Source organism: Fusarium flagelliforme, assembly GCF_020744385.1.
Source record: "Fusarium flagelliforme strain FIESC 12 MPI-CAGE-AA-0113 chromosome Unknown B0J16scaffold_1, whole genome shotgun sequence".
In the NCBI taxonomy this organism is placed as follows: Eukaryota; Fungi; Ascomycota; class Sordariomycetes; order Hypocreales; family Nectriaceae; genus Fusarium; species Fusarium flagelliforme.
Genome location: NW_025763503.1, coordinates 1,849,442 through 1,863,535, shown reverse-complemented (window position 1 = coordinate 1,863,535; position 14,094 = coordinate 1,849,442). Strand labels below are relative to the sequence as shown.

Genomic DNA, 14,094 nt, shown 5'->3' with positions numbered 1-14,094 from the left:
GTGCCCATCATCCAACCCCGATTTTGGTGTCTATACACGTACCAAGCCAGGTCTCAACATGCTCGCGCTTCACTATGCTATTAGATACGAAGATGCTTAGTAGCAAGTCAACGTCACCTATCCAGGACACAGCTTCAACGGAGAGACTTGTATATGGAAGCATTTACCATGCCGGGTATGTGGGATACCCTCATCTCTGAACATGTCAACAGATCACAGATGAATGGGCTACAAGTTCGTCAAAATATACAATCGTTATATAAACTTCTGAAATGGTATCCTCAAATACTATGCCATGCTTTAGGTCTAAAATGCTTTGCATGCATGAACAAAAACTTCAACCAGAACGCCGTTTCCAAAACCATGCCATCTCTGGACTGACTGGCTAGTTGCCTTTCCTTGTCTTCCTATCCCATCCGTTCCTCCGTACCCAATAGTGAATTTGTTTTGTTCTTGTTTGCAAGATTGGCTGGACTTGAGTCCTGGGGGTGTGAAAATCTAAATCTGGACCATGACTCGGGTTCGAACCTAGGCCTCACTATGCGATGTGCCTGGTCGTCCTTCCAAAAGAGCTTGTTCACGTCGCATTTGCTGCCAGCGGTATGGCAGTACAGCGCTGCGGAGACCAACAGAATGCAGGCGACGCTGGTCAGGCAATCCGACAAAACCGGCGGAAGGCTGACGATGATGAAGCGTATACGGACGCCAGTCGCCGCTGGCACTCTTAGGAGGCGAGTCAGTGGGCGAATCCTCCTCTTCAGGATCATTATGAGCCTTCAGATCGATCTCGAGAGTCAGGGCTGTTGAGTACCGGCGCCCAGGAAGCGTATTGGTACGAGGCCTGGTCCGAGGTCGCGAGAGAGCGTCGGAGAAGTCAGAGAAGTCAAAGACGTCAAACTTTCGAGGTGTCTCGGGTCCCTTTTCCTCGTCTGCTTCTGGGTCGGGGAAGAAATCTCTCTGGAGGGGCATCCTCTCTGGGGGTGCTGAAGCAATGGTCGGCATAAGAGGACGCTCACTAAGTCTAGTGGTCTCCTCATGTGACTTTGGCGACTCGGTTGATACAACCTGGACGTCCTCAGTGACTGTGGCAGCAGGCTCAAGAAGTGTATCTTCTGGGACGGTCTCAAGGAAATGGGTAATCATCTCGTGGTAAGGCTCGGGGACCGCATCTGCCACCTGCGCTTTCTGATCCTCGATCTCCGCATCGTCTGCGATTGCAGGTTCCTGAGCAGTGGTCGTGGTAACAGGAGGTAGAGAAGTAATCTCAAAGTTTTCTGATCCACGCATGGGTTGGACCTCCTGGTCTTTCACACCCTCCTGCATTGAGACACCAGAGTCGCTCGAGGTTGACGCTCCTCCAACAGTTTGCGAGTTGTTGGCCTGAAGCAGCTCCTGAGGTTCCTTCACGACAGGAGCCGGAACCTGGACTGGGTAGTTCTTGAAATCTTCCTCTTTCTCGTCGCTGCGGTTGACCTCGTCATTGTAAGAGTGGATTGAAGGAGGCTTGGGGAAATAAGTCAACACAGAAACATCGATTGTTTGCTGTGCAGTGTCAATGTCTGTAGCACAAGACTTCTCAACACTAACAGTGTCGGCTTTAGGTATCGGCACGTCAGAAGCGTTGGACAATTGTGTCTCTGGTTTCTCAGCCTCCTCCCGGGTGCTGGCTGCAGGAGTACTTCCAAAGCTCGTCTCAGACTTTGAGTTTACCTCAACCTCAGTCGAGTACTCATGAGGCAGATCTTCGGCCTCAGACTGTTCATCTTTTAGAGTAAGAATACCCATGACGCTCTCCTCAGGAGCAGCCTCAACCGCTGGTTCCTCAGAGGTGGAGACCTCCTGTTCCATGGACTGCTCTGGGACAGCGGTTGGAAGTTTCTCCATAATCACATCAGGCTCCTGAAGCTCAGATGTTGCGGGAGCTGTAGGTTTTGTTTCTTCTTGAGATGCAACAGACTCATCCACCTTCGACTTGGCGATTTCATCTACATCACCTAATAGACCGGTTGTGCCAGCATCGGGTGACTGAATAGCCAGTTTCTTCTCAGAATCCTCGAGCGGCTTGTCCTTGGTGAGCTGAATTGGCTCATCATCATCGGTAATCGGACGGTGAAATTGAACCATGCCACTCGCGATAGCATCCATGTCAGATTGCTCTTGGTAGATGATTCTTCGTCCATCGTCGACGATCCGCAGTCCCTCATTGGACTGGTCATGGGCCGTGGGCCGCGACGGGGTAGCGACTACACTGTCTCGAGGGCTTATGCTATCAGTATCTACCAGGCTTGGAGTAGACGGGGGTTCGGACTGGTTCTCGTCGTCTGCCATGAAATCAGACATGTAGCCATGCTTCTTGGCCATCTCAACGCCTGAAGGAACCCGGCGCAAGTCGTGTTGTGGGGTAACTGGTGTCGAAGGAGGCTCGACAGAGTCTCTCAAATTTTGCATTGCAACCTTCTTGACAAGTGGATTATCAGAATGGCTGCTAGCAAAAGATCCGTTGAAAGAAGCCTCAGAAGCTTGGCGTAGGAGAGGAGAGGCAGCAAGTGAAGGTGTAGTTGGCGCGACAGATGAACCTGCTGTCGACAAAGCAGGTCTAACCGACGAACCTGCTCCAAGGGAAGACGCATGAGTCCCGCTTGCCTTGAACCGCAAGTTAGGCAGTGTTTCGGGGCAGTCAATCGCGCAGGTGTCCCTGCAAAGCATTGTGATATCTGAACGAATACGTTCTTTCAATTGTGCCTCCAAAGCTTTGCGTTCCAGGTCAGGGGTCGCAAACTTTTCAAAATGCACGTTGTCATCACCGCCAGCACCATCCAGGAAACCATCGAAGATGAGATGGCCCCGCTTGTGGACGGTCATGGTAGCAAGAGCATCTTCGTGATGCTCGAGAACATTGCTTATACCTGTCTGAAGGCGCTCCATGACGGCTTCCATCGTTTGACGACAGTATGTAACCGTTGGGTCGAGCCGGACAACAAAAGGCTCGTGAACAGACCAGTTCTTACCACGCAACTCGTGAATGGTAAGAATGAGATCATCCAAAGAGCGCATTGACTTGTCTGTCATATCGCGAGCTTTCTCCAATTTTGCCTTGACCTGGTTGGCGAACTCGTCAAAGTCACGGCCATTGTGGTCATTGAAGAGGACCTTGCTCGTTTGGATACGGTGGGAGAAGTAGGTATAGTCAGGGCCAATGTGGTTGCGGACCTTGACCATAATGTCCACGGCTCCATCCTCGATATGGGAGCAGCCACCGCTACCTTCTAGACCTGCGCAAGACTTATGCCGCTTGTCAAATTTTCGTTTCCAGGCGTCGACGGGATCAATAATGAGATTCGACACTCGAGTTGTCAACTCTTCACCAAGCAGAAGAGGCAAAGGTGAAGGCTGACGACTGTCAATCTTGATGGAGGCGTTTCGGCTTTCTGGATAGCGGGTGGCGCAACGACTGCGCAGGAAAAGCTCAACGGAATATCCAGAAACGAATTCAAATTTCTGAGAATCGTGAACGAAATGGGACCGGGGGATGCAAGCCATGGATTGAGGTCGGCCGGTGCACGGCCGAAAGGACTCGGACTCGGACTCAGGGCTGGCCGGTTCAGTCTCGGGGGACTCAGACCATCGAAATCCGGGGTCGTGGCGCACTAAGAATAGGCCGACAATCCGGTCGGTAGCAGCAACAACCTCGCGAGTATCATCATGTGTCAACTCATACTCCTGGAAAGAGCGCAACGACTTTTCCACAAGATTGATACCATCGCGCTCAACACGGTATGTGATGCGATATCGCAATGGTTTCACATCACGGTGTGGTTTGCGAAGCGGGTCAAGCGCATTGCTATCATGGCGTGTGATAAGCTCCGATGAGCAATGCTGTAGGCGTGAAAGAAGCGCTTGACAGATGCGATCCGTAGCGTTTAGTTGCGATGAAGATGCATAGTCGCGGACATGTTCAGAGGCCTGTTGACCTTCGAACTTGACTTCGACATGTACTCGAAGTCCAGGTTTGGTAACTTTTTGAGGTGAAGGAGACGCAGGTGGTGATACCACAGAAGGAACAGAGGCTTCTGAAACGTCTGAATGTCGGGTTTTTCTCCTACTTAGAAGAGGGAACCGACGCTTGGTACTTGACAAAGAGAATGAGGGTGAAGAATGGCCATCGGCCGAGTTACTTGACCGCCGGAGGGGCATATTGGGTCAGCCTCTTATAACAACCGGTTTCCAGCGTTGGGTTTTTCGACTGCCGTTTAAGTGGACGATGCGATAAGAGTTTTGGTACTCAATGGTACAAGGTTTCCATTGAAAACCGTTCAGATGTATACTGCCGTGTGCAGAAAGTGAGATCGTACACGGAGGTTTTCGATTACAACAGAAAACTCAAAAAGGAAGAGATGTCGAGGAAGAAAAGATTAGAGTCGTGAGGCCGGGCGCAACAAAAAGTAAAGGCCAAGGCAATCAAGACTGGGCGGCGGGGTTACTGATTGCAACCTGGGAGGGATCGACTAAGACGCAGGTGCAGGCGGAGACCAAAAGTCTTGGATACTTCGTTAGGTCAGACAACGAAATGTCTATCGATAGGTAGATAGATGGTAGGTTGGATCAATGAGTGATAGGGCGTTTCCAGGGATGTGCGTTGGCGCAAGTAGAATGGACCGTCGACTGTGACCGTATACGGACAGAGATGTTGCCGTGTGAAAAGGCTGTGGCTGGTCGAGCTAAGTTAAAGAGATTGAAGCACTAATAATGTCTGAGACGATCGCGAAGAGCAAAATATGGGTTTTCACTGGTGAACATGAGGGGGGAGGGGAAACCGCCTTGCACGGCGTATGAAGCGTGGCGGGTCTTTTTAAAGATTCTTTGCTTGACGATAGTGTTGCTTCTTCTTCTCTATCCGTAACTGTTGCCGGCCGTCCTGGAATGGGCAATGCTCATAGTGGTAACCCATGGACCGATTTCCTCCAAGGCAGATTGCCCACGACCCGGCGCATCTCGCAGAGCCTTTCACAAAGTGGACTGTTAACTTGTCATGGTCCAGCAATTCTCTACCGGGACGCGCCGGCGGGGAGGGGGTCCGCTGGGGGTGGTTCTTCGTAGACTTCCGTGCATTCTTGGTAGACCTGGTTGATCATGCCACGGCGAGCTGGGCGTGAGATGGGATGGAGGGCGCAAGACCTGAGACCCTGTTCTTTGGGACATCTGGCTGATGGCTATGGCGTGACATGTTTGATTTATATGATGGACGATCTTTCTCAGCCTCGGACAGTTCCTGATGATGTTATTCAAGGAGCAGTTAAGTTGCTGAGGTTGACGGTTTAGATCACTGTAGCCTTCCTTCCATTTCTCAGTTCCTTCTAAAATTCTTCTTTCCCTCAGTACCTAGGTGGTTCTTTCCTACAAATGCGAATACCCACTGACCCCACGACAAAATCGAGCTTTCCACTTGGTATAAACGGCTATGGAGATCCGATACCGATAGCACGCAACGCACCTGCCTCCTGCATTTGTGTGCAAGTCATAGTTACTTAGCAAGCTTAGCTCTGCTAGTGCGGGTTGATAACCTTGCAACGACCCCTGGAAGTTGGAGGTTGGCCCAAGCTTATGGGCGCCTCAGTGGGGTTTTCGCATCCGTTTGCCTCCACTATTCAAGTCGAACATTTGACCCTGGTCTTTTAATTCCTTTATCATTCGATAATAAAAGTGAGGTCTTTGACTAGAAAAATGCCAGGATGCAGACTCAGATTTGGGCTCAAGCTAGAGCTGCTTGCTGCTTGTCTCAGATCAAATTTTCTGGCCTCTTCTTCACTATGATTTGTGCCCTCAGTTTGTTCGGTCAGGGTACTGTATGCAAGGGATGATGATGAGAGTGCTGTTTTACCTATGATGAATCTCTGCATATTCAGTAGCCTCATTCCTGGCAGTTGAACCAGGGGAAGAAGGTTTTCATCGGATCCATAATATGAACCCTTGCACTCGCTTAACAGCGCAAGCGACATCATTCTTCTAGACGTCAGCTTTTGGAGATCACAGCTGACATGCCGTAAATGGGGGAATTCTCGTTGGATCCAAATATCTCGTGAGATGAGTCCCATGCATGCATATGACGGACTAATCAGGCATTTCGGGGTCAGCCAGCCTTGTCGAACCTTCTCTCGTTGGTTTCGGCAGATTGGTTGGTTGTGTATTGTATTTGATCGTCTGATTTCCCCTTCAATTTCCTTTTTCGAACTCACGGTCCTCCTTCAGCAGCTGGTGATCGTCAAACATCCTTCAAGAGCTGTCGTCTAAATATGACAAAGCGGCATCCGACCAATCACGGCCCAAATCTTGAACTCTAAGCCCTACCATGCGCACCACTTCATTCCTGATGCTGCTGTTGGCGATGAGCTGAATGGACGTTTTTGGGAGACTATCAAATCTTAAGGCCTTCTACACTCAAGTGATCGTCGATACTATGCATTCACATTGACTTGCCAACTGTTCCGATCTTGTTGGATGACAACCATTACTGTAATGACCAACAATACAAGAAACAAATCCAAGGCAATCTCACCTGAAAAGAGTCCTGCCGTAATCCTGCATCAAGATCTGGCCACTGGCGAATCTGTTCACCATTGCCGCTGGGTCTACTTCCATCCAACTCGCTGAAGTCAGACCACGCTTGCGCACTCCATACCAGGCTTCCCCGGCGGCATTTATGTACAGTCTCTGTATTCGCATTGTGCATCGTGCATTGCAGGTTGCAGCACTAATTCCGATTGAGAACTACTTCACGGTTTCCGCTTCAATGAGCTCTGATGAGGCCGTCGTGAAATCACTCACAGCGACTACTCACCCAATTGAGGTCAACCAAGTCTATCATTTTTGTTTCGAGACGCAGCTTACACTACCACATCCGTAATGGACACGTATTAAACGGAAGGCCTCTAACCCAAGAACATCCCGTATTCAATACAATGGCCTTATCATCACATCCTTGTCTATATTCCTCCCGATTCATTCCGGAATCTCAGGTCAGCGTTGGCTCTCTTACCCTACAGACATCCGGTCACGCCCGGCATTAATACCTTTTGACATCTCGTGATGTTTATCGAGCACGTACATCATGTCAATAATAAAATCCTTCGTAGTCAATGGCCTCCGCATCGGCGGCCGGCTCCATCCTGTTAAGTACGTACATGAACTTGCCCGCATACGCCGTCCCCATAGACCGGAAGCGAAATCCCAGCCCATTCTCTCGGCTTTCGTCCGGAACAGTGGACAGTGAGCCGCTTATAGAAAATGCGATCCACAGCTTTATTTCAAGCAGGGGTTTTGTGCAGTGACTGCATGTAAGTCGCTGTAACGGTCACCAACTGAGATAATTCAAGGCCGGTTGAACCCGGCCAGGGTCGGTAGTATTGTTGAATTTTCAACAAGATAATGAATTTGTCCTCTCGAGTAAATTCAAATCCCGATTGAGACGACAGAAGAGAGGAAAGCAAGTTGGCTGTCCTTGATTCATTGCTGACCCAGGTCACAATGCCTCTGAGCCAGTTGGGATACTGCATATCGACCAGGTTTTAGTCATTATTGCCCTACCTTTAGAACAATGTCAGAATAAGGTAAGGACCGTTCTGGGATATCTTGAACGAATCTGATCATAAGCTACTAGCATACCAGATATAATATCTTTCGCAATGCCAGATCGTGGTTATTGCTTGATGTTGTAGGGTAAGTGAATCACTCTACCATAATAAACTTTAATTGTCACTTGGGAAGGAAGCTCTCTGTAGCTACCTTCCTTGAGCGGGTGCTCCCGCCACGAATTTTCTATTCTGGTAACAAAGAAAAACACCACGACTGAACTTCGCGATGCCGTGCAACAAGACAATAAGAAAAGATAAAAACATCAAAAGGTAGAAAAGCAAAAAGAAATGTTGATAACGGCGCTGGAGCGATGCTCCCACCAGGGCTTGAACCTGAGACCTTCGCATCACTGAATATTCAGATTGAAGTATTAGTACGACGCTCTAACCAACTGAGCTATGGAAGCCGATCAACTGTTGTTGAAGGCAGTGACAGTATCACGCTACAACACTGGCTTCACAATGTCGTGCTCAAGGGAAGACTTTCGCTGTCTAAGAAGAGGCCCGATCTCAATAAATATGTCTACGATATTCCTTTCTGTTGTGAAATGATCTTTTAGAAGAGACTGAGTTTATGGACCTTGTTGCCATACGGCAACGAAAGAAGTACTACAAGATAGGGCCTTGCAAGTATATCATTCTCCCAGCCAGTAGTGTAAGCACCAAAGGTTGATACTCGTTTATCCTTTCGAGTCTTTAAGATAGATTTTGCTCCCCTCAAGTTTTGACGCTTCATCTCTCTGACTTTTCTGGAGAGACAATCTAGTTTGAGCTATACAGCGGCTGGATTTGTGACATATAGTCTAGAGAAAGCTGTTTCCTAAGACGTGCAAACAATGGATACCCTAAGAAGTCCGTCTAAAGTGATATAAGTTGGTTCAATGATTTGTCTCTTTCGATCTTGACGACTACCCGTCTGTTACCCAAGCCAGTATGGTGAATGGACTATGGACGGCAGCATGCATCTTTGACGGGAGGTAACCTGCAGTAAAGCCAACGGTGAATGTCGCCATGGCGATATTCACATCCAATCACCCGAGAAAGCAGTCTTCGACACTCCTGGCTGAATGAATGTATTTGGAACTCTTCAGATTCTCTCCTTGAGACAATCTCTTCTTCTTCTCAACCCAGGATCTACCGTATTAGCCCCAAGAACCAAGCACCCACCAACCAACAGACCTCCAAAGATACTGCCGATGGCTACCTTCAACTATGGGGGTTCAGATGACGAGTCTGATGCTGGTTTCGAAGTCTTGAACCCTTCGCCTACCGCATCATCTGAGTCATGTAGCATACACCTCTCGCCTTTGCAGAAATGGCACAACTACTTTCAGAAAGGCACTCTCCAAGACCACCAGAGACTGTGTGTCGACTTGGGCCTTCCCGGCGATCTTCCAAGCAAGACAAAATGTCGAAATGCAAGTCAACGAACGCCGAGGACGTAATGTTGTAGTGCTGACCTGGCTTAGGCTCTTAAGAGTATTAACGTCAATATCTGCCAGTTCTTAGATTGCGAGAACAAGCCCAACGACGTCAAATTCTTCAAAGGCAGAAACGCACTGGTTCGATGGACCAAGAAAAACAAGGCTTTCTTCCCTAAGCGCAATCTGCCACAGGGCAGCCCACTGCGAACGTTGTTGAAGCTGATGGTTTTCGGAAAACACTGATGGATGCTGAGGATATGCGGCGAACGCCAATTTACACTGTTTGTAGGATCGATCACTCATGTAAAGGACAGAGAAAGTGTGGATAACCATACGCCTTTTTTATGATGCCCATTAAGTACCTAGTTCATAATCTCCCACAGTCTAATCTTTCCTGAATCATTACCAACCGCCAACAAATCACTCTTATTTCCAAACGCAACCGACGTGATTCTTCCCATGGGTGTCTGTTGGGTAGGCCAGTTACGGTACACCGTGCAGGTAGGAAGATGCACCAGTCGTAGCGCATCCTTCTTGTGCTGACTTGCGAAAGCCATGATTTGACCATCTGGAGAGAAGGTGATGGTTGTGATAGGGGTGACAAGCTGCTCAAGGACTCGCTTGGGTGATGGGCGCTCCTTGATGGTGACGTCCTCTGCCTTGAAGTCGAGAAGTTCGGTGCGGTCGTAGATGTTGGTGATACCACTGTTGGAACCGACGGCAACCCATCGGTCGTCACCCAACTGTTCTGGGCCGTGATGACCACCAAGAGCCAGGACAATTCCACCGACACAGCCCTCATCGCGCCAAATACCCAAGAAAGAGCGGCTCTCCATGTTGTACTCGCCGACTTGACCATCCCTACCGAGAATTGTCATTCCGTTTCCAGTGCTCCACCAAGCGAAATCAGCAATGCCGCCATGACCTGATAGTCTGGCGGCGGTAATCCACTGTGAAGTTGTTGTGCTTAGAACGTTGATAATACCGCCTCCCTTCTTGGTAGACGCCACAATCGCCATGTAGCGTCCGCAGGGGCTGAGTTTGAATCGCTCCATAGTCTTGTGCTCCTTCTGATGTCCCTGAATCTGTGTTGTCTTCTGCACAATTCCAGACTTGAGATCCCAGTGGTGGAAGTACTTTCGTCGTCCGGCAAAGAAGATCTTGTCGCCTTGGGGATATAAGAACTCGGCTCGTCGAACGTCGACTTGCTTAACTTGCACGGAGGTCAACAGGGGATTGGGTATAGGGTGAGCGGCGGGCGCAATGTGATGGAGGTAGATAACAGAGGCGCGGCTTGAGGACATGAGTACAGGGAACTCGGGATGGAAAGAAAGGCATTCGACAGGCGCATTGTGTTGGTCTGGAATTTCTCGTGTGCGTTGGATATCAATGACCTCGGGTCGTAGGCGTGTCTTCTTGGCAGATCCAGCTCCGGCCAGGCTGTTGATGTCGCGGAGGAACTTCTCCATGGGCTGCGCAGAAATATCCTCGTCCGAGTCGCTATCTGCTGAAGAGTCGGAAGCAGCAGACGATCGTCTTCGCTTGGTCGTTCGTGCATCTGCTTCGCGCGCCCACGCAGGAACAGGGTTCAATCGAAGGTATTGCTGTCGCAGTCGTCTGCTGTACTCGGTTCCGGTAACAAGATCTTCGGCCTCTGTCTTTCGTAGTTTTCGTAACCGGGTGGCTCCAGCAAGTGAGATCGCCAGTCTATCGTCGTCGCTATCCTCCCACACAGCAGCGTTTGAATCAGCTGCCTTTGCGGCCTTGGTAACCTGTGCAGCGCCTGGGCCGGCGCCAGTGTCAAACATGAAAAGGTCCGCATCCTCAACATCCTCCATTCCAGGATCCTGGTCGACGAGTTGGAGCTCCTTGCCGTCGGCATCGTCCCAGCCAGCGTTGAAAATTCCATCATTGTTGAACAATTGCGCGCGGAAACCAGCCTTGTTACCTAGAACAAGACGCTCCAACTCTTCTTCGTCCGAGTCCTTATCGTAAAGCGCAATGGTGGGCTTCCTCTTGGGAGCCTCCTCTTCTGACTCAAAGTGAGACTCGCTCTCCGAGGAGGAGGAGGGATCCATCATTTCTTCATCTTGTGGTGGCGCCATTTTTGGTTGTGGTTTGTCTTGTCTCGACGACCGAAGTGAGGTTTGCGGGTTCTGGCTTGGGCGAAATGTTTACTGCATGGAATTTTTTTAGAGGGTCCGATCAGCCTTGCGTACGCGACTGTCTCTGATAGGCTGATCATTTTGTAGTGTGGTGGGGCTCTGGCCAATCATGAGGACTGGGACTTAGAAGGCTGAAGATCAACTCGGTATAACCTCTTGAAGTAAAATAAGAAATTGATAAATTGAAAAAGATGCAATTGCTTTTTACATATGATATCCAAATTATACTCGACTACTGAGACGCCGCTTGCGCCAAGACAGACTCCAATCGGTGCAGATCGGGACTCACAGACTCATGAGACTTCAAAGTCAAACATGAGCCTGCCTGAGCAACATCGATAAGATTCTCAACTTTACCTCCCTGCGCCAATCCAGAGATCAGGACACCAAAGAAAGTATCTCCGACACCATTAACAGAAACGATGTTGTCAACCCTTTCAGCAGCGGAAAACAACCGCATGTAAAGTCCACCAACGGTTGGGTGGCTCATTGAACGCGCGACAATGTACTCTTCAGAGTCGGGGTCTCTCAATCGGGGATCGTCTCGGCCAAGGATAGTTGTAAGAAGAACGCCTTGAGGGCCAAGCTTTGTGACGATAGTAGGGATGTAAGGAAGTAGCTGAACAGACTGGACAGGGACACCTGCATCAGTCAACTCTGCTGAAGTGATATGAACAAAGCGCTCCCGAGCGCCTCGCATGCCAAAAGCGTCGATAATATCGAACCATTCAGGAGCTTCAAAGTAGCCGTTGTCGCGGGCTGCAGAGTACATAGCAGCCAGCTCGTAACTGTTGGGGGATGCGATATTCACTGTGGGCTTAGGGAAGACCCGAAGCTTGGGGTGACCTTTCTGGGGACAAAAGAGGTTCATGGACTTGGCAGTCGACACAGGCTCAAAAGCGATCTTACAGTCTTCATCTTGACCAGCCTTGAGCCATGCTCGGATGTCTCTCTCACTCCAATTGCCGTCCACCACTAACCACTTGGGCTTGGTTCCTCGTACGGCGGATTTCCAGTACTCAGGGAATGAGTGATGTGTGAAGATTCCCATATCGGCCATCGCCATGACCAAGTTCTTGTTGGCATCGTTCACAGCGACATATTGGGCCGTTCTGTTCGAGCCATGGTATTCATTGCCAAGTGTGCGGATATAAGTCGTGTCTAGGCCAGAAGCTTGAAGTCCGTTCAGGACAGTTTTGCCAGCACTACAATCTTATCAGCACAGCTCATATCTTCTAGTCAAAACAAAACTCACACATCATCACCAACCATACTGCAGAGTCTCACCCGTGCGTGCTTGCTAACAGAGTGGGCAGCGAGCGCTACGTTATGGCCAACACCACCAATAGACTGGCTGATACTGGAAGGGTTGGAAGTATGGAGGACAGGCGAAGAGTCGCCCGACTTGGGAGCATAGTCACAGCTTAGATCAATAGCTACGGAACCGGCAACGAGGATATCAGCTTTGCTCTCGGGCGTTACTTCGGGTTCCTTGATCTCAGAAGGAGCAGCAGAAGGAGCGATTGGGAATGAATTGCTATAGCTACGGATTAGATTTTACATATGTCCCAGACCATTTTCATCGCTGCACTTACAAAGTCTTGACTGGCTCAGCACCAGAAGACAACAACCGTGAGAGTTCGACAGCGATGTTGGTGGCCCGGGTGATGTTGGATGTTACCAGCGCCTTGTTGGCGGTAACGGCCTTGTCTCCTGTAAGCTCTCTGAGCCTGCCCAGAATGTAGGGGGTGTTGGCGCTTCCAGTGAAGCCCTTCTCGTTGGCCTCATTGACGGCCTGCTCAATGTAGGAGTGCATCTCAGCGGCAGGAACACCAGACTCCTCGGGAATGGGGTTTGCGAAGAGCAAGCCTGACTCGATGCCAAGCTTCTCCTGCGCAAGAATGATAGCGGCAGCCTCCCTCTCAGTGTGGACGACTGAAGGACTCTTGATGCCACTGTCACGAGCCCAGAAAGCAGGGAAGTCGATCTTTCCTGATCGACCATCGGAAAAGGTAGAGACATGGGCACCCTGGGTCTCGAGGAACTCAAGGGTTCTAGGTATATCGAGGAAACCCTTGCAGCCACTGGCAATGACAGCAACTCGGGTTCGTCCAAGCTCAGTGAGATCAGCAGAAACGTCCATTGAGTCATGGCCGCCGCGGTGAACACCACCCAAGCCACCAGTTCCAAAGACACGGATGCCTGCTAGTCTTGCCAGCAGCATAGTCCCAGAGATGGTAGTTCCGCCATGAATTTTGTTTCCGGCCAAGCCCTGTGATGAGTCCCAATCAGCTATTGTGGCCTGATACCAATGAGATTTGAAGCCGCATATATAGCATGCAACGACCTGTTCAGTTTTCATAGACTTACCATTCCTGCAATGTAGGCGATGTCCCTTCTAGATGCCTTAACAGCGCTTCCACTCTCGATCATGCGTATAATATCAGAGGATGTAGCACCAACAGTAGGCACACCATCGACGATAGCAATGATAGCGGGAATGCCTCCATTGCTGCGAACAAGATCTGAATGCTGAAGAGCAAGCTCATTACCCAGGGCTCCGTGAGTGTAGATTGTTGACTCAAGGGCGACGATAGGCTTGTTAGTGGCAACAGCGTCGGCGATCTCATCTGAGACCTTGAGGAGCTCTTTTACACCAGCCAAGGAAGAGCTCATAAGACGGCGTTGAGGGTAGATCGGCCGAGTTCCGGCTCCGGCGCAGCGGCGCAGGACGGAGCCATGTCGAGAGATGAGGCTCGACAACCGCATATTGTAGGATTGTGATGGATCGGAAGTGATGAATGCAGCTGTTGATGAGGATAAGCTGAAGTGAGCTGCCCCAGACTTGAAATAAATACTGGACCAGATAGTTCCAAT

The 14,094-nt window shown here is 49.9% G+C and overlaps 3 protein-coding genes and 1 non-coding gene across 4 annotated transcripts; 1 reads left to right on the top strand and 3 right to left on the bottom strand.

The window, feature by feature from the left end:
• Positions 1-364: 364 nt before the first annotated feature.
• B0J16DRAFT_9470 (uncharacterized protein) lies at positions 365-4,522 on the bottom strand. Its single transcript, XM_046134726.1, has one exon. The coding sequence runs from the start codon at positions 4,192-4,194 to the stop codon at positions 529-531; it is 3,666 nt and encodes a 1,221-aa protein (XP_045988577.1). The 5' UTR covers positions 4,195-4,522; the 3' UTR covers positions 365-528.
• Positions 4,523-7,940: 3,418 nt separating this feature from the next.
• On the bottom strand, positions 7,941-8,035 carry B0J16DRAFT_t6. The gene has a single exon. It is a non-coding gene; the product is annotated as a tRNA-Ile (tRNA).
• A 731-nt stretch (positions 8,036-8,766) lies between these two features.
• On the top strand, positions 8,767-9,295 carry B0J16DRAFT_390837 (uncharacterized protein; the record flags this gene model as incomplete). The annotated part of the gene is made up of 2 exons (XM_046131901.1): positions 8,767-8,995; positions 9,098-9,295. Exons 1-2 carry the CDS (start codon positions 8,825-8,827, stop codon positions 9,293-9,295), a joined length of 369 nt encoding a protein of 122 aa, XP_045988576.1. The 5' UTR covers positions 8,767-8,824.
• A 119-nt stretch (positions 9,296-9,414) lies between these two features.
• B0J16DRAFT_352130 (Indigoidine synthase A like protein-domain-containing protein) lies at positions 9,415-13,893 on the bottom strand (the record flags this gene model as incomplete). The annotated part of the gene is made up of 5 exons (XM_046129249.1): positions 9,415-11,208; positions 11,507-12,422; positions 12,473-12,760; positions 12,813-13,489; positions 13,588-13,893. 5 exons carry the CDS (start codon positions 13,891-13,893, stop codon positions 9,415-9,417), a joined length of 3,981 nt encoding a protein of 1,326 aa, XP_045988575.1.
• Positions 13,894-14,094: the final 201 nt, after the last annotated feature.

What these genes read in the sequence shown, in the direction of transcription:
- B0J16DRAFT_9470 (XM_046134726.1), bottom strand. Translation starts at nt 4,194, where the DNA reads ATGCCCCTCCGGCGGTCAAGTAACTCGGCCGATGGCCATTCTTCACCC.